The 27,849-nt window shown below is 35.3% G+C and overlaps 3 protein-coding genes across 3 annotated transcripts in view; all 3 read right to left on the bottom strand.

Annotated features, from left to right (window-relative positions):
• LOC124434461 overlaps positions 1-25,363 on the bottom strand; it is a 77,911-nt gene extending 52,548 nt beyond the window's left edge. The window contains exon 1 of the mRNA XM_046984363.1: positions 25,187-25,363. The gene's annotated coding sequence lies outside the window, so the exon portion shown is untranslated. The remainder of the gene's footprint in view (positions 1-25,186) is intronic.
• Positions 2,240-9,640, bottom strand: LOC124434469 (atlastin-2-like). Its single transcript, XM_046984373.1, has 12 exons — positions 9,420-9,640; positions 7,511-7,648; positions 7,329-7,437; positions 6,717-6,763; positions 6,125-6,181; positions 5,560-5,652; positions 5,082-5,220; positions 4,635-4,762; positions 4,145-4,201; positions 3,726-3,797; positions 3,014-3,445; positions 2,240-2,693 (listed from the first exon to the last, which is right to left on the bottom strand). Exons 1-12 carry the CDS (start codon positions 9,618-9,620, stop codon positions 2,583-2,585), a joined length of 1,584 nt encoding a protein of 527 aa, XP_046840329.1. The 5' UTR covers positions 9,621-9,640; the 3' UTR covers positions 2,240-2,582.
• On the bottom strand, positions 18,439-25,924 carry LOC124434464. The gene is made up of 4 exons (XM_046984366.1): positions 25,918-25,924; positions 24,986-24,992; positions 19,264-20,878; positions 18,439-19,093 (listed from the first exon to the last, which is right to left on the bottom strand). The coding sequence occupies exon 3, from the start codon at positions 20,847-20,849 to the stop codon at positions 19,278-19,280; it is 1,572 nt and encodes a 523-aa protein (XP_046840322.1). The 5' UTR covers positions 20,850-20,878; positions 24,986-24,992; positions 25,918-25,924; the 3' UTR covers positions 18,439-19,093; positions 19,264-19,277.
• Positions 25,925-27,849: the final 1,925 nt, after the last annotated feature.

Raw genomic sequence — 27,849 nt, 5'->3', positions numbered from 1 at the left:
ATCTTCTGCTCTATTACAATTAAAAATTCTAACTTTTATCTAATACTAACTTTTTTTATCGTAGTATTTTAAAGCAAGTGAACTCTTTTGTTCCTTTGTGTTTACTGCATGTGATGTTCTTTTACATTTTGGCCAGTTTTTTTTATTCGGGCGTGAGAAATGCCCAAGTTAATGTCTGCAGTGGTCTGTTTATGTGTTTTAAGTTTGCTTCAGAGAAAACTATAATTGATGTTCCTCCTCTGCTACTGACAACAACCGCTTACGTAGTATGAAAGTGTGGAATTATTGTTTCATAATCAAGAGCCGTATCGAGTAACTGCATAGTTAGCATTGCATGTTAACTGCATGTTCCTTCTTCACTAGACATAACTATGTTCAAATTTGACTGACAAATCTTGTCACCATTTAACTACCATCAACCTACTGTAGCAATCGGGTTACTACTAGTTTCAAAAATTTGCTTTTTTCACTTTCGTAACAATTGCATTCACCGAATTGTTCCTTTTAAAGACCGTTATTATAGGCCTAGTTTAGACGTCGAACTTTACATGAACTTTACATGTGTAGTAAACAGATACTTTAATAGTTTAATTTATGTTATGATTGATAAGAATTGGACAGGTGACAGGAACTATTTTTAGGGATGAGAACGAGTGAGAAAGAGACATAAAAAACGATAGCATGTAAGGAGGTTACTATTGATATTTGAGTGCGAAATTAAAAGATATTACAACATGAACCAATTACTAAGTACAATTAAGTTGCACGTATTAAGTCTTATTGAACATCGGCAAAGAAATACGAAATAGGATTCTTTCTACAAAAACAGTTATTTAGACAAAACGAAGTATTTTGCTTTGTGAGGTTATTTTAACACGTCATAGATGAGCACTGGTATGTAATATACATGATAAGTATAACATGCAAAACATCCCGTGCACTTGAAGGTGTTTGCGTAATTTTCTGACAACAAAGAGCGTTGGGCTGTAAATTCCGAATAAAACACTTATGTTTGTTGTTCGTCCATCGCAAGCGATGATGACCTTGACAGGTTAGTTCAAGTACTAGAAGACTGGGTACGGTGAGTTCTGAGTTGGCTAAGGAGCCCAATCTTGGCACGGAATGTTCTCGAACACGAAGGGCAAACCAGAGATGCATCTGATGTTGAAGCACTGGCTGCTCTTGATTTCCGCAGCTCACGTTTCAGTTTGGCTTCCACAGTCCGCCTTTCTTCTGATGCTTGACAGCCCTTGAAGATGAGATCGCGCTAGGTTGATCGGTTCCCTGCAAGTTTGTCCCATATTGTGGTGTTGATGTTAAAGGACTTCAGTGAGGTCTTTGATGTGTCCTTGAACCGCTTCTTCTGGTCTCCGACTGATCTTTTGCCGTTGGAGAGCTCACCATCAAGCAGTTGCTTAGGTATCCGTTCATCTGGCATGCGAGCAATGTGGCCTGCCGATCAGATCTGTGCTCTCTACAGCAAGGTGTAGATGGATGGCTGATTGGATCGAGAGAGGACATCTGTGTCTGGCACCTTGTCTTGCCACTTGATTCTAAATATCCGACGGAGACAGGTTGTGTGGAAGTGATTCAGCTGTCTCGCATGCCTCTGGTAAACAGTCCAGGATTCACATGCAAACAGCATATTTGGTAATACTATGGCACAGTAGACCTTCAGTTTCGTCTTTCAGTAGTCCTTCAGTAGTCCTTCAGAACAAGCTTAATATCTGTTGTTGAAACAATGTTGTTCAGGCCTTGTTCATTCAACATTCGTCAATAACATTGTCACAACAAGCGAGAGCAATACTAATGAAAGAACAAGCTGTTTTCGATTGCTCTAACAATTAATAACAATATTAGTAACACTAACTCCCTGTTATAGTTCATACACCTAACTCCCAAAGACTGTATTTAAAAAGACTGTAGTTGTGTGTATGAACAAGCAAGTCAAACATATCTGACATCTGTAGAACACCCCACGAACAGATACTCATACTGGTGCATAGGAAAAAATTCTACCATCAAGCCATAGTAAAAGCAACAACAGAGCCTAACATATTTTTCGTTCATTCATTTGCATCATTACCAATCACCATTGCCTAAGTAGGCTGATATGGAGCAAAACTGTCGCTATACATAAATAAGCAAAAGTAACACCCCGCGAAAATAAAAGATGCCTACTTGCTAGAAGAAAACCCATAAAAAAGAATTTTGAACTAATCATACAAAAATCCCAAAATAACTTCAATATGTACAACATTTTATTTTCAAAAATAATGCTAAACGATGGGAAAATATTGGTTCCTGTTCGCTCTACTTCACAACCAAGTAAATTTTGAATGAATTATACGAGTTTTCCACTTCTCACAATCACAATAAGCATTATTTGATACTCGAAGTCAGATGACTATTGTTACACGACTTGGAAGCCAATATCAATAATGTTGAACGATCCAATAGTCTTAAGCATATATTTCTTATCTGCATGATTAAAGTCTTGATCATACAGATTATTTTTTTACAGATAATCCCGATGTAATTAAGGACACTGGAAATATAACTCGGGCATGAAATACTCTAGCTTACTTTTCCTTCTTACTATCAGCCCTGCTGGTATTTGCACTTCCACTTATCGATGATGCAATTGATTTCTTCCCTTTGTCCAGTATTTTCTCATAAACTCTATTCATAACCTGTGAAATAAGAGAAAATGCAAGATTTGTATCTTTACATGTGGTCTTTTGTTTAACAATGGAGCCTATCTTTTTCTTCGAAATTTATCACCCTTTTTACGAAAAAGTTATTCTTTAAAATCATGACTAGTAACTACTTAGTTGACGACTGGATATTCGCACACTACAAAATGTTAAATTTTCTATGATATTGCACAGCAAAACAAAAGAGAATTAAAACCAAAAAAATAAGAAACAAAATGATTGAATAAAACTTTTCAGCCAACCACATAACGTAAGAAGTTGATGTCGAACTAAATTCACGTTATCTAGCAACATACCTTGTCCCAGGCCACTTCAGCAACGTCATCTAATTGTTTCCCTTTGTTGCAGAAGTCGCCACTAAATCGGATATAGGCCCACGCGACTATCGCAAGCAACGAGAAACCAATGACAAAATTACACAACATTACAAACGACGTGACACCAACGATTGCAAAAAGACCTGACAAAAGATACGCCAACAACATGATGGCGAAGAAAACCGCCGGAGTTCGAGCAGAATTAAAGATTTTCTTTCCATCGTTCAATTTGACAAAGTTTATGTAGGCGTCATCGATATTCGTTTCAAGTTTTTCAGCAAATTCTTTGCTAAAGTTTTCGCCTCCCATTTTCCGAGTGGTATGAAACATACCCAGGGCTGCAGACTTGTATTTCTCGTGTCGTCTATCCAGCTCATCTGGGTTAAGGAAAGGAGTGTCACCCCCACAAATCTATAGCGAAAAAACAACTTTAGTTTTACACGACAGTTTAATGAGAGGGGTCAACTGAAAAACAACATAAGCTAAACGCATTGTCATTGTCAAATATAGATAATATACAAACAATAATTAGCGGGAGCTTGCTCAAGTACCAGTAGGGCATGTTTATCAGGCATATATTCAGTTCAAATGGTTTCTATTGCTTGACCTTAGTCTCCATGGAGTATAGCTTAAACAACGAAACACCCTTCAAGATAAAGAATACATGCTTTGGCAGCAAATCACTACTGACCTTTTCCATTTTGTGCAGGTAATGATCTTTTGCACTTGCTAATGCTGCCAAATTATTTGCCTCTGCAGTCGCCTGCGACAAGAAAAAAGACGTCTTATAACAAGACAGGAAAAAAACTACAGTTACACAAAACGATATATAACTAAAACTATAAGAACAAAAACAACAACAACAACAACGTTACGACTACAGCTATAGCTACAATTACAACTACAACTCCAGCTCCTACTACAACTACAAGCTATAATTATAGTCTTCTTTAGGTGTAATGAGCAATTTTAGTTCACTACAGATTCGTAGTGTGGATACATTGCCTATGTAATGCATGCAGTTGATTACACACAATTTAAAAGAAGCATTTTTAGAAAGGTTAATCACAAGTATTATTTAGCAATGAATAACAATTCGTCATTACTTACAAGAAACATAGATTTGGGTTCTGGTAGCTTATCGCCTTGGAAGATCTTCATGTAAGCCTTGTTAAAAATGACAAGCAAAAGTTTGAAACGGTTTCTTTTATAATGTTATAATATAAATTCGTGATGTTCAATGAATCTCTCATTACTTTTCGGTGTAACACTGAAAAATTCAGTCGACATTTCAAGTACATGCCCACGTGTTCATAAATCTTCCAATCAAAAATGGTCAAAACCATACTGATTCGATAGTTAGAGGACAAACATGAAAATTCAAAACATGCGCTCAGAAATTTAAAACAATCTTCTCGACACTAAGCGAAAAAATAGTCATAACAAAATGAAGAGCAACAGCAAGAAATTAAATGTTTCTTATATGAAATTCTTGGTGAACGAACAAAGAACCTAACAATGTCCGCTTCAATTCCCAAATGAAAATATTGGCAGCGATAAAAGGTCTGGGACGAGGCTAAAAAGCCCTCAATACACTTGCCTTAAAATACTCAACGAGACCAAGACAAGTGACGGGCTGTCCGTTAACTTTTTTGATAACTAAATTGTCAGGGCTTAGTAAGGACGGCACAAGTTGGCTGAGATGATGTTTGAAGTCATCTTCCATAACTTAAAAATAAAGAAATATAAATGAGAGACCGTCGACCTTCGTGTAAATGGATATCTAAATAAGAACCAGCAGTGACGTAAACTGCAATTTATCATCGACAGTTAATTGGAGGGGGGGGGGGATATTCATATATTGAACTTATTATCCATAGGGTTAATAATTTCTTCAGAAATCAATAAAACAAAGCATGCATTTAACAATAGTGCTCTCTCTCTCTCTCTCTGTACATTCATCAAGACGGTAGGGTTATAAACAACCTCACACTAACAAGCCAACCACACGCCCATTAAATTTACTCTAAATATTACATATTATTACCGGAAAGTTCGCCTTTAAAATCTTTGCTGGCTGCAACTTTAAGACCAGGATGTGGCATAAGAAAGCAAGAGATATCATCAAAACATGATCGGATATGGTTTCGAACTTGCAACAATTCGTTGTATTGTTTTGGCTTTGTCTGAACATGGGATAAAACACCAATAAGGATTTAGAAATTTAAAGTAAAGGACTAGAATTATAAATGTTATAAACGTGTAAATATAAATATAGTAAAGGTTTAACCCTGTGTGCAAGAGTCTACAGAAACATGAAAAGAAACTTTCTGGCATACAAACTTTTTACATGACAAATGTTCTATAAAGAAATTCGATGTTTTCAAATTTAATCAAATATCTTCGCATGCGTGCCTAATGGTTGCTTAATAAAGTATAAACAGAACTGATGAAGATGTATAGCATAAAACAATATGTAAAAACATACAAGTACAAAGGTACTTACATATAGGTTTGGTTTGTACCTCAAGACGTCGCTTCAGGATCATATCACCACCAGTGTACCCGTACTGGGCCTCGTATGCATAACTCCAGTCACGAACCAAAATCAACAAACTCTAAAAAACAAATAAAACAATAATCCTTTTTCCATTGTCGTAAACGATATACCAAAACAATAAAGTTGGGCTAAAGTTCCACAATTAGCTATGAAAGCTAACATAAGATCAACTGTAAAGATGCTGAGCTTAGAGCTGTGCAGACTCAGGCTCTGACTTCTGTTTACGCAACTCACACTAGGAATCAGCTGCAGCAGAGTTCACAGTCACAATAACAACAAAACAATAAGCAAAAAAACAACCACTCGAATGGTAGCATATATCGTCAGACCATTCAAGGTTGAGCAAAATGACACAATGAAGACACCTGGCTTGAGCCCCAAACAAACAAATTTGAGCATAATCCTAATTTAAAGTATGCTAGGGCTATACATACAGTAACGAAGTTTTCTTTAATGCCCATGAAGTATGCAAAGATAAAACACACATACAATGCCTCATCAAACTATATAGGATTCAACTAAGTACTAACTTGAAATGGTGTTGCATAGCTTTCTTCAATTGCAAGTTTACCATATTCAGTGAAAAGCTATATCAATATACAAGCATATATTTATGTATAATATCACAGAGCTTTATATATAACACAGAACAAAAGTGACAGCGTGCAGTTAGTTGACAAAAATGATGTACAACTTTTTTTCAAGAAAACTCACTGTACCACCAGAATCAGAATGAGATTGATGTAACATGAAACTACTAACTTGGAGTCTCATTCAAACAAATACTTTGTAGGTAATTATGATGTGCACAACAGTAAACTAATATTTCTAAATTGTACATTTATTTGATTGAAAATACTTGTACTACATACATCGTACTTGCCTAAAACGACCAGTAAAAATTTATGTTGAAAACCATATTTCAATTTGTGGTCTAGAAATCAATGTCTAAGATTTACTTTTTTTGCATATAGTTTAAAAAAGAGATGTGCATTTCTAATTTCAGCAAAAACAATCTGAAAATTGCATAATGCAAACTGATGATTCACATACTAGCTGAATTACAGCACGCCAAGATGTAAAATACAAAGAATAAACATAGAAAGAGGCTTATAATTTAACCTGGAGATGTTGCAAATCATCTTCTTGGATGTTTTGAGTAATATGTTGTAGATCTGAAAATGTAAGTTTAAATCTTAGATTATGACTATGATATTATTATCTTAGATTATGACTATGACATGTGATTGTAATGGAAACAAATATAGCTGGTATTGACAATTGGTAATTCAAAAGTAAAAATTGCTTGCAAAATTTTACTTCGCTGGCCACATAGAAATTAAAATGTTAGGTCATATTTCTTTTTTTACTTTAAACCTTAAACTTTTACAAATTGCATTGTACTAGGTAAATATGTCAGTAATGTAAATATTTAAAATAAACGACAATTTTTTTTTAAAGCAAACATGTTTCGGCATACTTTATGCCATCTTCAGTGCGAAGTGAATAAATACAGGAAGTTTACACGACTATAAGTTATAGTGATAGTATTCACTTTGCACTGAAGATGGCATAAAGTATGCCAAAACATGTTTGCTTGAAGAAAAATTTGTCGTTTATTTTAAATGTCTTACAACCATTGTGTTCTTACGAAATTATGGAAATGTAAATATTACTCACAACAAAAACAATATCTCTAATTATAAAAGTATCAGCACATGCATTTATATCCATTTACCTGTATTGAGCTCAACATTGTGCTCAAGGCAAAAACAGTGGCACAATCCTTGACAATTTGTAAGCAATCAAATGATCCCTGAGTATCCATGAGAATAACTGCAACCTACAAAATAAACATGTATCCATTGTTGACAAATTTGAGATTATAACTATTCTGGCTAAAAGAGGCTGCAAACCTCTTCTCCATCAGGTAATGTACAAAGGTAGGGTTTACTCCAAAGAAGGATGCCAGTAGTCTCACGCTCTGCGCCACCTCTCCATGAGAAACCAGTCAACACTTCTTTGTCATCACCAAGCCAATGGTCTGGACTTTCCTAAGTATGACATGGTCAAAGGGATGAGTAATGAAATTAAAGTTATTCAAAATAAACTAATAACTTTATGCACACAGTAGACTTGTGCAATGTATTCTTCTGATAATTTAAGTATAAAAAATTTAGTTAAATAAAAATCCACATCAACGAGAGAGAGGATAATAGCTGGATTAGAAAAATGTAAACCAAATCTCAGTAATTTGTAGCCACTGCATTCCCAACTCCAAGAAATAAATGTTAGATTATTATTCAAATTTTAGTACAATACTAAAATAAGCAATTGCTAACAGGTGTTAATTTTAATGATTCTACAGTGAAGCAACAAGATTTTAAAATGTTGCATGAATGACAACAAGCCAGGCTTGTTTATTATTACTAAACAGACCTCTTTATTGTCGATTTCAGTTAACTTTTCAAATGGCGGTTGCCAAGTTACTTTCTAATGTTGCCAACTACATTTACAAATATGGAATATTCGTTATGAACTTGTCAACTTGAGTTGACAAGTTGTGTACTTGAGTACTGAAGTTGTGAACTTGAGTACTGAAGTTGGGAACTTTAGTACTAAAGTTGTGAACTAAAGTTGCGAAGTACTGGCACACGCGAAAGGTCTTGGTACCCTATAGACATTTGGCAATGAATCCGTTCAGTAAGCAAGGAAAAGCTTTAGCAATAGAAGTAAGAAATGAAATACTTGAAAGGTGGTTAAATAACCAGCGTTTGACAAACATTTTGAAACAACTAAATCTACCGTATAAGACTATATCAAATATAATAGATCTATGGGTAGACACTGGTTCTATTGCACCTCGCCAGGGCGAACGTGATGTTCGAACCACGCGTACAGATGACGTTATTGCATACGCTGAATATCTAAAAATTAATAAACCATCTATTTACGCAAAAGAGATTCAGCAACACCTAGAAAATATCAAAGTTTGCCTTCCAGCAAACTTACCTAGCAGGTCATCCATTAGTAGAATTTTGAATAAAGATCTTGGTTACTCTTACAAGATAATAAGTCAAATTCCTCGAGAGACAGAACGGCCGGACGTTATGGAGAAGTTAGAAGCTTACGTAGCAAATATTTCATTGATTGATTGCAACCGTATGCATTTCTTTGATGAGTCGCCTGTAGTTGTTACGAGTGGCAACAGACGTCGAGGGCACAGTATGCAGGGTACTACTGCATTTAAAATCCAACGATACTCTTCTAGTGCCACATCTACTGTAAATTTATTACATAATGTAAACGGCGTATCGCATTATAACACTCTTAGAGGGCCGTCAAACGGATTAGAATTGCTAAAGCTTTTCCTTGCTTACTGAACGGATTCATTGCCAAATGTCTACAGGGTACAAAGACCTTTCGCGTTTGCTAGTACTTCGCAACTTTAGTTCACAACTTCGGTACTAAAGTTCCCAACTTCAGTACTCAAGTTCCCAACTTCAGTACTCAAGTACACAACTTGTCAACTCAAGTTGACAAGTTCATAACGAATATTCCATATTTGGAAATGTAGTTGGCAACATTAGAAAGTAACTTGGCAACCGCCATTTGAAAAGTTAACTGAAATCGACAATAACATCGACTCTATTTTAAATAATCTGAGGAAGAATTTCACCGTAGAAATTACCAAATCATAGCAAAAACTTTTCCATTCAAAAACAAAATAAAGTGATAAAATTTGCAAATTTCATCAATCTATGTACTACAGTACGTCGATTATCCACAAGTAAATCACTAATTCAATTCCACATTTTTTCGTACCTTTCGATCCAGATAACGCAGGAAGAAATCCAACAGAAATGACTTTCCTTTACGAAAAGCCCCAGCAACGGAAATCACAACAACCTTTTTGTCTCGTATTCTACTGTCGCTTAACAAAATTTCTTCAAGAGCATCCTCGTTCAATGTAAAAACGTGTTCTTCTTCGTCAGTGGCGACGATTTGAACCGGTCTAACACCCATGACGATGTCAAAACACTTGGTATGTCGCGAAAGCCAAGTTGTAAGATCTGCTAAAATAAACGTTTCTACGTCTTATAACGACTAAATACTGGAAAAGTATGTAAGCGTGATATACTACACAACTTTTGTTAATCTTGCTTTCTTTTCTGAAAATATCCTTATCAAGTCCACACTTGGTGAAGATTCATTGGGCATATTTTACAGACATACCGATGCAACAGCATGATTTATTACAGCATGATTATTGGTTGACTGTGTTTTAACAAATCTTCCTTGGTCATTTTCCAACATCAAATATATATTGCTTATGCCTAAATCCCAAATGCGTTTTTCTTCTTCACTCTTTTCAGGGTGAATGAAAAAATGTATTATTTTCTGAAAAACGGCAAATTTGGTGGCTAAATCGTAGCAGTAATTGACCGATACCGCCATTTTTTGCATGGGAATCAGCTGACATCTACAGCCGTGATTGAGAATTCAATGATCAATTTCATCTATATTATACAGATTTATGATGTGGACAGAACTCGGTATGATGAAAAATATTGACCGATTACCTTTCCACTACATACACGTTCGTTAAAAATGCTAAAAACTAGTTGGTGGAAGCATAACGCACCTTATTAGTATTCTTGATTGTTCAGACAAGACTTGTGAATTTTGACGTCTTTCTTCGGTGGCGTTTATGTTTGTTGTGTTTAGAATTTCCTTCAACACGAGCAGTTCAACTGTTGATTTCCCCCTCTATTAATGACAATCACTTGCGTAGGCAGAAAAGGGCCAAAATATAATTGTATAATCAAGTGGCACATCCGCTAAGTACAAAAATAACATGGCATGTTAATTGTATGACATGATGTTATTGCTCGGTTCAAATTTGACATAAACCAAAATTGCCAACAACGAAACAGGCAATTACTACCACAGTCCACTGCAATCATCTTACTACTACTTTTCGAAACTTACGTTCCTTGGTGTCGTTAAAAAAGCGGTGAAGGAAGTTTTCATTCCCCAACGCCTACATTTTAATTGGGGTAATTATGTACAAGAACTTTAAACACAGACTTGATGTCATTTAACATTTAGCTTGAAAGAAACAAGAATTAAAATTCTTCCTACAAAAACACAAGTTTGTTCATATTATCATAAAATGTAAATTGAGTGCTAAGAGTGCTGTAGATTACGTAGAAATTACTGACAGGAAACATTTACCAATCCTATGTAAAATGCAAGCAATCGAAAGGGCCAAACAAAAGATTTCCTTTGTCCGTTTGTTGTAGAGAATTCTTTAGCTATTTTCCTAGGATAGGTCTTACCTCACTCTTCCTGAAAAATGCTCAAAAATAATGTTTTTTGAACTCCGACCTTATGAAAATCCTTCAATTGAAGGAAGAGGGCATCCCCTGTACGTTGCACGAGCTCGAACTTGCCTATATTCCACAGTGCTACACGCCTATGGAATATCAAATAGGACTGAAATTCAGTAAAGAACTATTAGATTGCCGATTATGCCAACCGATGAGTGAAAATTAAGAAAGACTGTCTAAGAAGTTTATTTATAGCAGGAAAACAACCAATAAAAATCAATAATTAAAATCACAAAGAGCGCAGAAGAAAAGTATATAATTTGGACCGGCGTCAAAGTCATTGCAAACAGCTTCTCGTTTTAAACTATAATAAACCCAAGCAGCTACTCTAAAATTTAAAATTGTTCAGAAATGTGTTTTGTGCGAATTGTCGTTTTTCATGATAAATTATTCAATGTTTTAAACTAGAGAATAGAGATTATGATAAAATCTTCATCTTCTTGAAGACTAAATTTCTAATTTTTTTTTTTTGTGGGGGGGAGTTTTCAGGGTTGACTAGGCCCCAATTTGGAGCCATTCGGAGCCTAGTCGTGTGTACTTTTAGAGAAAAGTTGCCATAATACATTGAAATGTTAATATAATTTTTGTGTTGTTGATTTACCATCATGCATTGCGTGCCTCCTTGATTATTGCCATGAAAAAAATGAGCGTTTTTATGTTCATTTTAGATAACGATAGGAAAGTCATCCGTCAAGATAATATTTAAGATTAAAAATTCAAATGGCAGGGGGTTTAAAAGCTACAATGTGCAAGAAAATACTAAGCGATAAAGAAACGCATGAAAAAGCCTGGAAAAAAGGAAAATACATTTGATGACATTTTTTCAACATGGTGTTGCTTTCCAGAGCCCTCTATCTATTGGGCTTCTTTGGTGCTTCCAGGTGCAATTTTTATGATACTATAATGCGTTGAGAATTTATTCCATCAAGTTTTTTTCATCAAATATGCAATCTGATTATTTACAAAAGTTGCCTGAAATATTAAACAAACATGTCCAACAACTAAACAATATGAAACTCAGCTTTCATTAAAAACCAATTTCAATGGAGACTTAGCAGGTTACCAAATAGCTAAGAATAAAAATAGGAGCTCTGTCAATAAAGCATGGAGTTTTATGTTAGGGTAAAGTGGGATATAGCAGCCCAGTACCCATGGATGTTTTAAATTAGGGTAAAGTGGGATATAGCAGCCCAGTACCCATGGATGTTTGGATACATGTTAATAACACAGTGATGGCTCCAAGAAGGCCATGCCAGGATATGAAATGTGGCTTATTGCTTTGATTCTTGTTTATAAAGATGATAAGAAATTGTCCAACAGCACATAAAGCAGTAGCGGATCCAGGGTTAGGCAAAGTGAATTATTGTTTTATATAAAATACCTTATATAAATTTTAACATTATATGTAGTTTTAAAATTTAATTATGATATGTAATTATAAATTTAAAATATCTTTATATAAAAGTTACTGGTTGTAAATTTCTAAATAGTAAAATTAACCAATGAATGTGTTGAAGTAATTTATTTAGCCTACAGCTAAGTCTGCCCCTGACAAATGGAAGTACAAAACCTTGACTGCACGAGTTCCTTTTAACAAGGTTTCTGCTTTATGAGAACATCATGAAATAAAAAGAACTTTAGTTTGGTGATAAACTAATGGTTGGCTATCACTACTATTGCTTGGTTAACAGACAACTTTGGAACTTGATTCTTTCAGTATTGAAGCTATGTTGTACCATGTTATCTAGCTCTTATTTACACTTATTGCTAAAGCTCCCTAACTCATGAAATTATTTTGCATCATTTACAATAAACTGAAAGCCTCTAATTGTTTGTTTTACTAGTGAAACCCTTTAAATGATGGATGTATTTGCAAATTGGGTAATGAACCATTGTGACACCCCCCAATTGCTGAAAACAGTGTTTTTGCAGGGCATATTGCCGTCAAGTGGCAGGGCAGTGTTCAGGAAGTAGAAAAATTGACATACCATCGAAAACAACTAATTGATTACTAAGTGGAAATAATTCGATCATGGGATAAGATGAGAAGCGTGGGTAAAGATAAAAAAGGAAAGATGCAACAGCATTTCTCTTCCGAATCCCACAAAATTGCTTTGAGTGATTTGGCACACTTTGCATGCAATATGAAAAACGTTGATGTAATGTTGGAAAAGAAGTTAAGAGAAGTAAGAATACAAGAAGAAGAAAACAATTTGCGAAACCAAGAAGCTATATAGATCCTTTTAGACATCGCAAGAACATTGGCACGACAACAGCTAGCTTTCAGAGGGCATAATGAAAAGCACGAGGGAAACTTTATCCAAATATCAAATCTTGTTGCCAGGCATAACCCTAGACTTCAGTCATGGTTGTCAGACAAGAACATGAAACCTTATTCAGTAAAATACCTATCACCTATTTCACAAAATGAGTTTATTAGCCTTTTGACTGAAGACGTAAGGAATCGCATCGTAAAAGATATCGTTTCATCTGAAATATACTCAGTCATGGCCGACACGTCTCCTGACACTTCAAATGCGGTCCGCCTCGTAGTGGCAGTGCGCTACGTTGACGAAAACAACTTGCCCAACGAGAGAATACTGGAGATGAAAGAAACAAGGAATAAAACAGGTGAAGGCCAAGCAAAAGAGATTCTTGATTCCCTTAAATCACGATTACCTATTTGTCACAATGGGTTAGTGTATCAGTCTTACGACTACACAGCTTCAATGTCTGGGACTTTTAATGGAGTTCAACAACATTTGCAGGAAATGGTTGGACGCAACATTCCATACATCCCATGTCAAGGCCCTAGGTATGTGTCAAATGCACAGCATTAAACATTGCCGTATAAATTACTTAGGCATTAACTATATCTTTTTAAATATTTTTAAGACTAGTCTCTGCGTTGAATAATTTTTCAATTATATGTTTTTAGATCAAACACTTTCAATGAGCATTGCTCAAAGGCCTCTACATTTGTTGAGATGTATAGCTTGCTCGAAGAGCTGTATGTTTTTCAGCAGAAGTTGTAAACGAGATTCTATGTTGCAAGAACATATGGAAAAAATTGAAAATGCTCTTAAATTGCGCAATCTCTCAAAGACGAGATGGGTGTATAGAAGTGAATCAATTGAAGCGGTATGGAGATCTTTTGAAGCCATACGAAATGCCTTAGCGGAAATAGCAAAAATTGACAACAACTCATTAACCAGAACCAAAGCAACCTCGCTCTGTAAGAAAATGGTGAAATTTGAGTTTGCTTTTGCAGTTATGTTTATGAGGTTTATCATGAGAAAGACCAAGATCCTGACAGTACAGATGCAGAAGCCAGAGCTCAATATCCTTGATGGTCTTCAACTGATTGATGAAACTGTTAGATCACTGGAAAGAATACGGCACAATGAATCGGAATTGAATGACCAAATAGATGCAGTGTTGAGTTTGCGAAGACTCTAGGCTCTAATCCCGAGGAAGAGTTTGCTAGAAAGAGCAATAAAAGATCAAGTAGACGTTTGGATGACAACCCTGAGACTTTGGCAATTATGTCACTAAAAACTAACTATCGAAAATGCATTATTGGGGTCCTTGATTCCTTAATCAGAGAATATAGAGATAACATAAAAAGTTGTTTGCAAAAAATAAAACCCTTAGCTGTTATCCTTCAGCCTCGACTGACTAAACCAAATTTTGAACAAGTTGAAAAGGTCACCGAACTTTTTCCTCCATCAATTAGCGTAGATTGTATGTCACTGTATGCAGAACTTGAGATTTTTGTTAACTTTGTAAATGAGACAGAGAAAGAATGTAAGACAGTCCACGACGCCGGAAACACTGCTTTCAAAAATAAAGAAATTTTCCCAAACGTTTATAAATGTTACAAACTTCTTTTTACTGCTCCAGTAAGTGTGGCTGATATTGAAAGATCATTCAGCAAAATGAAAATTGTCAAGAACTATTTGCGCTCAACAATGAAAGGTGAAAGGATGGAAGAACTCATTGTCCTCTCAAGCGAGAAGGATTTAACAGAAACAATTCATCTGGATGTAGTACTAAAATCTTGGGCAGCCAGAAAAAACCGTAAACTCAGATTAAAATTCAAGTAAAAAGCAACATCTCAAGACTACGTTGAGATGATCCTCACTTAAGACTCTTGATATGAGAACAAATATACATTGTTTTACTGTTATGTCCGAAACGGTTAAGGTTTATATTTGAAAAACAGGTTTTGTAATAATGTATGTGTTAGAAACCTAATCTTCAATAATGTTTACTAATAAACAACGTATGCAATAATAGAAATGATTATAATTTGCTAGCCATAATGATTTAAGGGGTTTTTGTGGGCAACGCCCTTTTGCAGGGCAAATTTTCTCCACACCCCCCCCCCATTACTTCAAGTCTAGTTACGCCCCTGGTCGTGAATTATACTCTCTCGTGCGCACATGCATTCACGGTACGCTGGGGAATCAAATAATAATATCATATTTAATATCCATATTTTTAAATATTAGTCAATAACTTCCAATATTCAATACATATTTGCATAAACCTTATAGGCAGTACAAAATGAAAATGGTTGTGATTCTCGCTTCATAATTTTCCGCCTCCTTCTGCTCGCCATCTTTCATATGCAATTCATGGAGCAGCTCATACGTTTCTACAAGCCATGGATGATCTTTTGAAAATAACATTTCTATCATACCGAAACCTTTAAAAGGTTTTTCTTTGCTTTTCGAAAGTTGTCCTCGGTGTAACTGGCAGTCTTCCTGTAAAGTTTGACAGCTTTGTCATACTTTCCTAGTTGCTGCTCGTACCATGCTTTGTAGGCTAGGACGCGTGCAAATTTCTCCTTCTCTTTGATTTCTTTCTTGAGTATTTTATTCAAACACTTTTTTGCATCAGTATATCGACATGTTTCCAGGTAACAGTCTGTTATCTAAACGAAATATTTAAAAAATATGATGTCACACTTTGCGCTACATTGATTGCGAGCAAGTTCTCGCACGTTGTGTTCAAGTAAATTAATTGCCGATTGAAAATCTTCCAGGTTTTTCGTGCATTTTGCGATGTTTATAAGAAGACATTTTCAACAAGGTGAAATCACTGGCAACTTTCTTTTGCAGACGGCTGCTTGTTTGGTACGAAACGATTGTCGATTCATATTCTTTCCTGCTTTGATAGGCAAGTCCAGAAGCTTTAGCAAGTTCTGCTGAAATGATCAACGTGGTTTTTCTGATCAACTTTTCTCTTCTCAATAGACGTACGGACAACAACCATTGCAGAGGCGACAGCATCGACGAAATACATGTCGTTCTCAATCTTTTCTTCTTCCATGTCATTTAACATCTCTTGTGCATCGATTTCATCATGTTTGAATGTTTTCAATCTCTCGCCACGTTGCAGCATTCTTTGAAACAAAGTTTTACTTTCTCTGTTTTGCTTTACAACATCGTTAAAAACTGCATGTCCATCGGTGGATGCATTAACAAAATAATATAACAAACTCAAAAGACCACCATTTGAAGAAATTTCAGATTTGGAAAACGAGGATTGTGCAATGGATAAAATTGAAACTATTTTTACGTGTTCACCATCTTTTCCAAAAAGTTCCTTTGCTCGAAGTATTGCTTGTTTCAAAAGACAATTTCCTCGAATACCACCGTCGACCAATTCATTGCCAATTTTACTGGAATGTTAAAGTATATTAGAGGTAGCGAGCAAGACGTCGCAAACCTTGTAATGTCTGTAGTCTTGGCTTGCCGTTTCGAGCAGCACGAGATCTTCGTTTCTGCCGAGCCTTCTGGCAACAGCTCCTGCAACATTTTTCAAAAGACTCTGTCCGTTTAAATCACTTATGCTGCATTCACCAAACTGATCCTTTAGGGCTTTCTTAACGTTATCTTGTGAATATGATACAAGTGGGATGTTGGACAACCATAATATGTGAGACTCTAAACAGTGGCAACATGATTTTTTCAATATATCTCTAGTCCTCTTGAGATACATCTGAATGCATTCGCTCACAGACATCGATCGCCTTTTATGATGGTCGTTTCCAACTTTTTTTCCACCAACCAAACCAAACGCGATCAGAACTACTGTTTGGGACCAACTATCATGTCGTAAACATGGGTGGGATGAATGAGATTCTGAACTTTATCCAAATCTTTGATCAAACGTTGTCGAACGGTTCGATCTTCTAAGAAAAGTAAGAGGCTTTCATCATTTTTTTCTTCTACAAGGTTGTTCATTGTCTCGTCGAAAATCTTCACTTCCATTACACCTCGACTTCCTCCACCATCGAAAGACAATATGTCTGTTGAATCCATCTTGACGTTTAAATCGTGTATAAAAAAGTTATACTAAGCAATTATTGGATGAGGTTGAGCATTGTATTAAGAATCATTCAGACCGATGTCATTGTTATCTGCGGAAGCGAAGCGAGGCGGATAACATTGACCGAGGTCTGAATAATTCTTGATATCATGCGAAACACGAATTCAATAATTGTTTTATTATTCACTGAAGTATTATCAAAACATATCAATTTAAAACATTTTTCAAACCTTCGCTAATTTGTTTTTGTCAGACGGTTTATTCAAGTTCGTCTCGTTTATATATGTTGTAAATGTGTTCAAAGCCAGCTTCGCCGCTTTTTTAGTGTTTTCCGCATCCTTTTCCTTTAAAAGCTTTCACATCGTTTTTAGAAACTGTGGCAATAATCGCTGTTGTTTGATTTGTTATCAAAACCGGCTTTTAATGGCGGCCATATTTGTAGAAACTATTATCTGTAGGTTATGGACGTCATAACCTACAGATATCAAGAATTATCTGCAGGTAGTTGACCAATCACGGCCGAGAATGCTCACATAGTGAATAATAATAATAATTATACGTAAGTTGTATCTTTTTGTGAGCTTTGCCATTCTCACCCTTCCCAAACGAGAAAGTTTTTCTGTCTATACTTTTTTTGTCTTGTTTCGTGACGTTTCCTGTCCACTTCTATGCTTTCAAGTGATTTTAACTATTTCCTATTGGTTGCGCGAGGAAAAAGTTGAGAGAATGAAAAAACTTCTTTGAACTCCATTTGTAACGAAAGACTTTAAATGAAGTTGGTGGTACGCTCTCTGTCATCTGTGCGCGAGTAAAAATTACAATATCTATATAATCAGTAATAGGATGCTATCAGGATGTTCTCTTCTACAAGAGATGTCTCAAATTATAGTTTATTTTTTCTTTAAACATATTTGCTACTTCAATGGGCCGCATTATTTCTCCTATTTCTTAGTTTGATACTTGGCCGTTGACCGTTTGATACTTGGCCATCGACCGTATTAATGGCTGGCTGTATTTTAGCGGGTATAACTTTAATATAAAATACATTAGTGTTTCGCCGTAACAAAAAGTGACCGTATGATCGTGTCACTGAGATGACCATAAGGCGGAGCTCCACAATTATGTATGCTTTAATGCATATTATAAAATAACAACAATCTAACGAGATATACTATACGTAACGAACAAAGGACTTGAGCTTCGACTCTAACTAGGACTCGTTCTTAGACTCATGCTTGGATTCAAGCCTGGACTAAAAAGTAAAAGTAGGCACGCTTTGCGTACATGTGAATAGCTTTTCAAGTGTTTGGTCAATGCAAATGATAAACCAGATATCATGGTGCTAGACATGTTATACAATTTCAACACTATTAACATCAAACTTTAAAGTATGTTGTGGATTTCTAAAAATATGCTTTGTGGTCACTGCCAGTGAATCCTTTTTGCATTTGCCGACTGCCCTTGCTTGGATTTTTTGTCACGCGACTATCACATTATCCTTGTTGGCAATGCAGAGAAATTTGTGATTTAAAACGAAATGGAAATTTAATTAGTTGAATGCAGCTACTCGTGAACGAAACAATCCTTCACACAAATATTCAACTTTTAATTTATATTGCATTCCCTACATCTCCAACTTTATGAAAGATACCACCTCATCCAAATTATGCGGATTTTCTTTCATTTTTTTACTGCTTTCTTGATCTTTTACGTCGCTTGTCCTTTGTCTCTTCTGACTTGTTTTTGTCTCTAGGACAAAGGGTGGATCTAAGATAGATTAAAATAAATGACAGAAGATCGTTGAAAAATATTTCTATGACAATTAATGCTGTTGGTAAGAAATTTCTAAAGACTATGTAAGGCTAAAGTACTCTCAATATAAAATTAGCTCTAAACTATTTATAATCGGAACTGTATTTTTAGTAATGTATTCTAACCTTCTCCAGATCCGCTACTGTCTTCGACCCTTTTTCTTTATCCATTTCGTAGTGACTTTGGCCATTTTCTTCATTTCGCTTTCGATACTCTTTATTTTCATTTTATAGTTTTCAGCCTCCCTCTGTTTGCCGATTTCCACCTTATACAATTCGTAAAGCAGCTGATAAATGTCGATCAGCCATGGGTGATTTTCCGAAAACAAATTTTCGATTATATCCGAAGCCTCTAAGAGGTATTTCTTTGCTTCTTTATATTCGGTTTTAAAAAGGCACCCACCAAGAACTGACAAGGTATTGGCGATTTCAAGACAGTTATAATGCAGGACTTTTTTCTTCATCTGTTCCAAAGCTTCTTGTGCACGACTCAAGGTGACTTGGGGTGATTGCTGTGAGGACGGGCAGCTTGCCAGATTCGTCAATACCATAGCAAATTTAAGTTCATCAGTGATTTTTTGCTTTTCGTATATGGCTTTTGCTTTGATTACATTTTCATATGCGTCGTCGTATTCTTCCATTTTCATCAAGAATGATCCGAAATAGTTGAGAGACTCGGCGACCTGAGGATCGCTTGCTTGTTTCAACTTTTTTCTTACATCTTTCGCTTGCCTTATTAAATATTTTTCGTTTATCCCAAGTGTTAAGAGACACAGTCCCTGATTACTAAGTATAATTAGCATTTGTGCTTCATCAAGGCTATTGCTGTCTACTGGGCATTTGGATGCCTCCCAGTATAGTTTAAAAGCTTCGTCTAGTTTTCCTTGTTGTTGCTTGAACCATGCTACATAGATAATGACACGTACAAATTTCTTCTTCTCTTTAATGTGTTTTTCGAGTACATCATGCAAATATGTTTCCGCTTCAACATATCGAAGGCAAGTTGTGCAGCATTCTGCTATGCTCAACATGGCATCAACAAGTAGCTTTAAGCAATTTGGGTCATCTTGATGGTGAACAAGGTGCTTCACGTTTGATTTAAATAAGTCAATAGCGATCTCGTAGTTTCCAAGTTCTTTCTGGCATTTTGCGATTTTATAATTAATCTTAATCACACTCAAATTATTGCCGAGTTTCTCGTGCAGACTTCTGCTTGTCTCGTAAGAAACATTTGCCCAGTTTAATTCTTTCCTACTTTCGTAAGCACATCCTGCAGCTTCAGCAAGTGGTGCTGCAACTTTCAACGTAAGACAATTTTCCTGAATATTTCCTGCTGCTCCCGGTGAATTTTTGCTTATATACGCGAGAACAACGACCATTGCCGCAGCAACAACGTCGACAAGAAACATATCGTCCTTGGACTTCACTTTTTCCATTTTCTTCTCCATTTTTCTGATATTGGTTTCATCAAGTTTCATTTTTTTCAATTTCTTACCACGTGGGGAAAATCTTTGAAACAAAGTTTTGTTCCTTCTATATTGCGCCACAACATCGTTGTATACTGCGTTTCCATTGGTGCACAAGTGAAATAAATAACATAACCAATGCAGAGAACTGGAATCATCAGAAGGACCTTTCGTTGACAGTGGAGGTGCGATTGATAAAACTGAAAATATTTTTACGTGTTTACCGTCATCACCAAAGATTTTCATTGCTCGGGGAATTGCTTGTGCCAAATCACAATTTGCACCAGCCCCACCATCGACATATTCATCGTTGCCAATTTTGACTGGACTATCAAAGTATATTGGAGCATTTGAGGTTGCGAGCAAGACTTCGCAAGCCTTGTGATTCTTGTAGTCTTCGCTTGCTGTATCGAACAGTACCATACCTTCACTTTGGCTGAGTCTTCTGGCAACAGCTCCGGCCACACATTTCGGAGAACCCTTTTCCCGTGTATCACTTAAGCTGCACTCATTGAACTGATCTTGTAGGGCCTTCTTTATGTTGTCTTTTGAATATTTAAATAGTGAAGCACTCTTGTTCCAAGACCTTTCGAGTATCATCTTTGTTTTGCTGCGATACATCTCAATGCATTCTTCCACAGTCATCCGTTTCCTTTCATGATGGTTATCTCCGACTTTATTTCCACCAACCAAACCAAACGCAATCAGACCTCCTGTACTGGTTCCAACAATCATGTCGTAAACATCGGTGAGATGAATGGGATCCTCAACTTTTCTCAGATCATTGATCAAACTTTCTCGAACATCATGATCTTCCAAGAAATTTACTTCGCTTTCGTCATTGTGTTTGTTTACAAGGTAATTCAATGTCTTTGGATTTCTTAACACAATCGTTGCTAATCGTAAAATATCGTCCAGAATCTTCAACTCCATGAAGCCTTTACTTCCTCCACCATCGAAAGACAATATGTTGATATTTTTTTCTATTGAATCCATTTTCACGTTTATGACCTGAATGCATGAAAGTGACATCAAATCTTGAATTATTTCAATTTATAACTTTCAACCACATTCCTCACCCTTGCAGAAAAATGAGCATTAAATGTTTTTTATGTTTATATAGCTCTTCACATGTATATAGCTAGTAGGACGGCATCAAAATATTTTTAGCTTTTGTAGCGTAAAAAAGTTCTCGGTGGCTCTAGTGTATTTTACGGCAGATAAAATGTTAGCCCAACTATACCTAACATAAGTTTTGTAGTATTTTGTTAAGATAGTAGCGTGGTTTTTAGCGCAATTTGGGAAAAAAATAACATGCAGGAGTAGTAAATATTTTACCGTCATGATGACAAATTTAAAAATCGTCTTAAAAAGAGCAAATACCATGGTGAATGGCTAAAATAATAAGATGATAGTTCTTAAAAGAACTGTTTATAACCAGTAATTCTAAAAGAACTGTTAAGCACTAACCCAACAATTCTAAAAGAACTGTTTTTAAAGCTAAAAGACAATATATATGCATTTCTGCAGACTACTCATCAGGTGTCAAGTCTGCTAGTCCCGTCATCTGCCGACAAAAGGATTATAGGCCATGGGCCAACATCGAAAATTGTGATTTTTTCATGCGTCCATCGAGGAACCAAAAAAGTTTTTAACCATCATGTTGCTATAGCAGTACTTATCAACTTTAGCATGTATGGCAATCGTATAACTTGCACATTAAAAAGAAAACTCGATTATTTTATCTTGAATATATGATCAGAGAAAGTTGAAATCAATGTTATGTTTTTACGTCTTAGCCAATCAACGCAAAGAGAGTCTTGCTCTCAACCAATTAGATAGCGTCGGGGTGAAAAGTCTTTCACTACCCTATTTAAACAATGGCAAACAAGAAAGCTTGCCGATGTTGCTCACTCAGATGTTGAGTTTTTTGCGTTATATATATCAAAAATAGTGCTAACTTAGTAATAACATTATTTGCACTTGCTTCTTGGTGTATATTTACTTTTGTTAATATTAAATGGAGAAAATTTCCATGTAATAAAGCGAAATAGCGTTAGAATTCCGCGTCAAATTCTGGGGCTACTTGACGATCTTCACGTTGACAATTTGTCTTTCGCTGAAAATTTTCGCTCTTCAGAGTGATTTCTACCCATACCGTGGCCCGCAACTTCATTGCGATTGTTAAAGTCGGCTTCGCAATATCCAAATGCTGAGAAGAGAACAGAACAGGCAAATAGGGATAATGAGAGAGAAAAACAAGATCAACATACGGAATTTTCAATTTTGGCGACTTGTTATTTAGTATACGTGAGATTATTTGGTACCAGTTGAATTGCAAAGCTACATTTCCTTTCAATTTGAGTTTATTACTCGAAATTTACTTCAAATACTACTCAGAATAGTAGTGACTCTAAGTTCCCTTTTTTTGTTTCCATAAGAAAAGAAATACATATTGTATAAATTATTTTTATCGATGTTGCTTCAAACTAAAGCGATTTGTTATTTCGATATTAAACTATAATTTTGATAGATACTATCTTAGATGTCGTGTCTGCTTTCTTATGCTATGCCATTTGTTGAGCTATGAGTCCATTTTTTCAATTTTTGATCTTTGTTGTTTATTAACCTTTTTATATTGTAATTGGGCTGTCATGTCCAACATTCACAGATGTTTGCATTGCACACGACATCTTTGTTGTATTTTTGAAATTGCTAGTTGAGCGCTGTGCTACTACTGTTTCAGTATACTGTACATACAGTATGATAAGGTTCCAAATCTGTCCTCATATTGCAAGTAATGACGAAGATAAGAAGGCTTCTGGACAGAACTATAGTCTTGTTGTTGACAACTTGACAACTAAACGTAGTCGACAAGCAAAAACCACCGTCTGTGGATAACTTTTCGACAACTAAACGTGTAAAATTGTAGTTGTCGACAACAAAGCGGTTTCCCTTTTTTGCAAGGGAAACTGCAATCACACAAAAGTGTTGTTTGTCGACTACATTTAGTTTTCGACTACGGAAAGTTGTCGACGACAAAATACCTACTCTGTGGAGGCCCTTAGCAATTTTATTAACAAACCGAAGTAGAAAAATATACTTGGAGCATGGTATTGATGATTTTTGGTTCAATGAAGCAGAGACGAAATGCCTTTTTTTCATTTGTTCGGTGAAATAACAGTTTGAAAACGTTGATAAAACGTTGGCTATTATTCCGAAAGTATATATACTTTTGAAATTTTTTTTTTAAAATATACTATTGAATGTTTTATAAGCCGTCTTTTTATCACATATTTTTCATGTTTTTCTTTGTGATGACAATTTTATAACTGGTGCACTTCACATTTTTTCAAAGACTTCTTTAGTTGATAACTTATTTCTTGTGTGATAATTTCGAGGCTATGTGCAAGCGTAGCGATTTTTGGTTTCAAGATGGCAGACATCGTTGTACAACAACACAGTGAAACAACGCCATTTTCTCCTTTATGTGAAACTTTTAGATTTGACATACCTTCGGGAAATGATAAATATAATATTAACTATCTATGTTGTAAAATTCAGCTGGTTCCTCGGTGGACGCATGGCGATGTTATTTCTAGACGACTTTTTGCGATTGGGCCCATGGCGTATTAGCTACGTGTTTAATTTATCTCTGCTTTAAGCGTCATCTCTCAATTTAGAAATGACGTTAACTTTTTCCTAACATTATTAATATCGCATGATTTTGAAATTCTTATTTAGCAGACATTGACATCTGATGAGTATTCTGTCGAAATGCATAGTGTCTTTTAGCTTTAAAAACAGTTCTTTAAAAGCAGTTCTTAGAATTGTTGGGTTAGTGCCCTGGTTTTAAACAGTTTTTTTAAGAACTCGCTATCATGTTATTATTTCAACTATTCACCATGGTAGCTACTTGCTCTTTTTAACAAAGTAAATGGTTAAAAATGAACCAAACAAGAACCAAACAGAATTGGGAACAAAGTAAAAGGTTAAAAAGGAACCAAACAAGAAACTTCCTTTACATCAAAAACAAATGTACTGCTTTACAGCTTCCCTTTTCTCTATTTGTTCGCATGTCTGCATTTTTCATTTAGTAATCGCCATGGCGAACAATTCAACCTGTTAGTGGCCATTGCTTGCGCGAGCAATAATCACGAAACGAAACTTATTTGAGAAAAAATCTGGCCCCAAGGGAGTCACAACACGATGCTACACAATCTCGAGTTCTTTAACGCAGACCGCATAGAGTAGTTACATTATGATGCATTTCACTACATATGGCCCTTAGAGGGTTAAGTACAAGTTTCGGTTAATAGAAAATATATAACACTAACAGGGACTTGTTATGACTCACATCACAGCAGTTTTTCTTTAGAAATCCCATGTCTGAAAATAGTGACATTTAAAACGGTACGAATCCTATCCTGTGAGAATAGACGAACGTAGTAGCTATAATAAGAGCAACAAGAATCACTTTGGCAATATCGCCAGACATCAGAAACCAAATAATTAAAAAAAATTTTTTCTTTGAACAAACGTGTCTACTTAAATATGGCAAAATTCGTGTAAATCAGACGTACCTGTGTCGAGAGAAGTGAAGAGCTTGTTCAAATCAGAAATTTGTCAATATACCGTAAAAAGTCTTGAGAAAAATGATGATATCTGTTTCAATGCGATTGCATTTAGAATTTGTGAAGCTCCTTATCATGGCAGACGTAGAGTCGCAGTCAAACACTGCAGGTTGCTATCTAAGATAGAAGGAATATTGATGAAATTAAACGAATCTTATTCGTTGGCAAATAATTAGTTATGCTACTAGCAACTGTTGCTACGATGCAAGAAAATTTTTAATTAAAAACAGTGGATTTTGGTAAATTTACAGCTGTTTACATTTGTAGTTCCCCATTTGATCTAAACTCTCGGAAATTATGTCCTCTCGTCTCCATTGACATAAAGAATTAGCATATCTTATAAAACTTAAATAGTCTGCAAGTGAAGAATGCCAAGTCACGATAAAACTATTCCATACATAAATTATTCGTAATAACAGGAGCACTACATGCGGTCGTTTCCACAAGAACCAGCTAATGCAAGCCTGAAAATTTAACTAGCAATCTTATATTCTATAATAATAAATTACGTCAAAATGGTTTCCATCTTAGTTTTCAGTGTGTTCTCCTCAAAACACTCCTTATTCAATTCACTTTAATTTAATAGTGGAAGAAATAAATGAAGTTCGTATTCTTCTCTTGCCCGAATACCAATTACTGACAACTTTAATTTGCATTATATAGAATAAAAACAATAAAACACCTGCGTTGATTGGTTGATGGCTGAGCCTCGTCAATTAAATCAATCAAAGAGTATTTGCTAATCAATCATGAATACATGAGATAGAGGAAATATTAAAACCTCTGCTTTGAATTTATCTTTATCACAATATTGTTATTTTATAAAAGAAATATAAAGATGTTTTTGCCCTGATCTGCTTTCAAGTACTCCCAAAGGTCTCCTCGGTTTTCATAAGCACAATAAACATCTTTTATTTCTTAATTGAATATTTGCAAATCTTGCAAAGTACACCGAGCGGAAACATTTGTTTCCTCCTTAGAAACGTACGTCAATTTGAAACCTCCACAGCAGCAAACGTGATTATGGCACTTTAATAAGTTGCCACAAAATGAAAATTTTGCTAATTGAATCGTGTTTTTATTGTATAGTGAACACAAAAGGTCTGTCCATAAGCTAAGAGAGGACGAAAAAGTTAGTCTGGCTAAAACCTGGGCCTTTTTAATTGATTACAAACACTAAAGTATGATGGTCCTAGCTGCTCCAACTCTTAAGACATAAGTGACTTAAATATGGAGCCTAAGAGTTTGGACAAGTATATATATGATAAAATGGTCGAAAGAGACATATAAAACTAATTGCAAGCAAAAAGTTAAAAATAACCATAATCCGTAAAAGTACTTGTAATCTCAAATTTAAGTTATAAAACAAGACAATTACGCTGCAATACTTCGGTTTTATTTAAAAACAATCATCAGAAAGAATGACATATTTACAAGTTGCCAGTTAATTGTACATATATATATACATAGTTTGTATATATATACAGGTGTTCAGTTACAATACGAGAAAATTTAAGGGGTGTTTACATGAGCCCGGGTAGCCGGGATTCAGCCAAGCGTTAAATGATTTCGAAAAGATTTAATACTTATCATCAGATGAATGTTACTTATCACCAGAGAAAAGCGAATAGATTTAATACTTATCATCAGATGAATGTTTTTCAACACTTTCGCAATATTCTGATTCAATAACTACACGCAAAAAATTCAAAATCGAACAAAAAATTTGGCCTAATTTGAGAATTACAACAGGCATTACTTGCAGCGCTTAACAAACAGTTGTAATTTTTACGCTTGAAGTTTCAACTCTTTTCAATGCGTCGAAATGATTTTACGCCTTACTGAATCCCGTTTAGTCGGAATCATGTAAACAGCCCCGTATTGGCTATATTTACGATTGTTAGTTACCGAAACGTAAATGTTGCTCTAATTGTTGCTATAAGTTTAGAGAAACGTGTAAAATCCTTGCTAGTTAATTCTAGACTTGATCCAAAATTCAGTTAGCAATAACTCTAAATATTGAAATTCTTAAAAAATGTGTTTTGCGTGAATTGTCGTGTATGACAACATAAGTTTTCAATATTTCATGCTAGTAATTACGATAAGATCTTCATCTTCAATGCGAGAACTAAAGCCTGAATTTTTCAATTTTGGGGTGATGGTTTTTAGAATTTAGTTCCCCCTGACAGTTGAAGTGCTAAGGCCCTTATATTGGAGCCACTCAGTTAAACCCTGGTTCTTCAAACTCTAAGGGAAGGTTGTCCTAAAAAATAGTAGCCACGAGGTTGATAAATGATAAATTAATCAGCTGAATTTATAATTAATTTATTAATGCGAACTTATATTTTGTAGATTTTACCATTAAGTACAGGGTGCATCAAAAAATTCCAATTCAAATTTGGGGTTCAACAACACGGAATATATTTGAAAAAGTCGTTTGTTTTTTGCACTTTTGTTAAGTCTATTTATTTACCTTTCAAGAGACATGTTGTACGAATCTTTCAGTTGTGAAATGAAGGAGTATTTCTTTACAAATATAGCTCATAGAAATCACAATTTTCCGACAGTGGGAATTCCATTTTTTTTTCAAATCTACTCCCATAAGGCTTTTA

This window comes from Xenia sp. Carnegie-2017, unplaced genomic scaffold (genome assembly GCF_021976095.1).
Source record: "Xenia sp. Carnegie-2017 unplaced genomic scaffold, XeniaSp_v1 HiC_scaffold_14, whole genome shotgun sequence".
Taxonomy (NCBI): Eukaryota; Metazoa; Cnidaria; class Anthozoa; order Malacalcyonacea; family Xeniidae; genus Xenia; species Xenia sp. Carnegie-2017.
The sequence above is the reverse complement of the archived record's forward strand: the minus strand, read 5'-3'. Positions and strand labels throughout refer to the sequence as shown.

What these genes read in the sequence shown, in the direction of transcription:
- LOC124434464 (XM_046984366.1), bottom strand. Translation starts at nt 20,849, where the DNA reads ATGAAAATCTTTGGTGATGACGGTAAACACGTAAAAATATTTTCAGTT.
- LOC124434469 (XM_046984373.1), bottom strand. Translation starts at nt 9,620, where the DNA reads ATGGGTGTTAGACCGGTTCAAATCGTCGCCACTGACGAAGAAGAACAC. An exon ending in CATTACCTGATGGAGAAGAG is followed by an intron (nt 7,438 to 7,510) that starts GTTTGCAGCCTC and finishes TTTATTTTGTAG; the next exon opens with GTTGCAGTTATTCTCATGGA. An exon ending in ATGATTTGCAACATCTCCAG is followed by an intron (nt 6,182 to 6,716) that starts GTTAAATTATAA and finishes ATATTGATATAG; the next exon opens with CTTTTCACTGAATATGGTAA.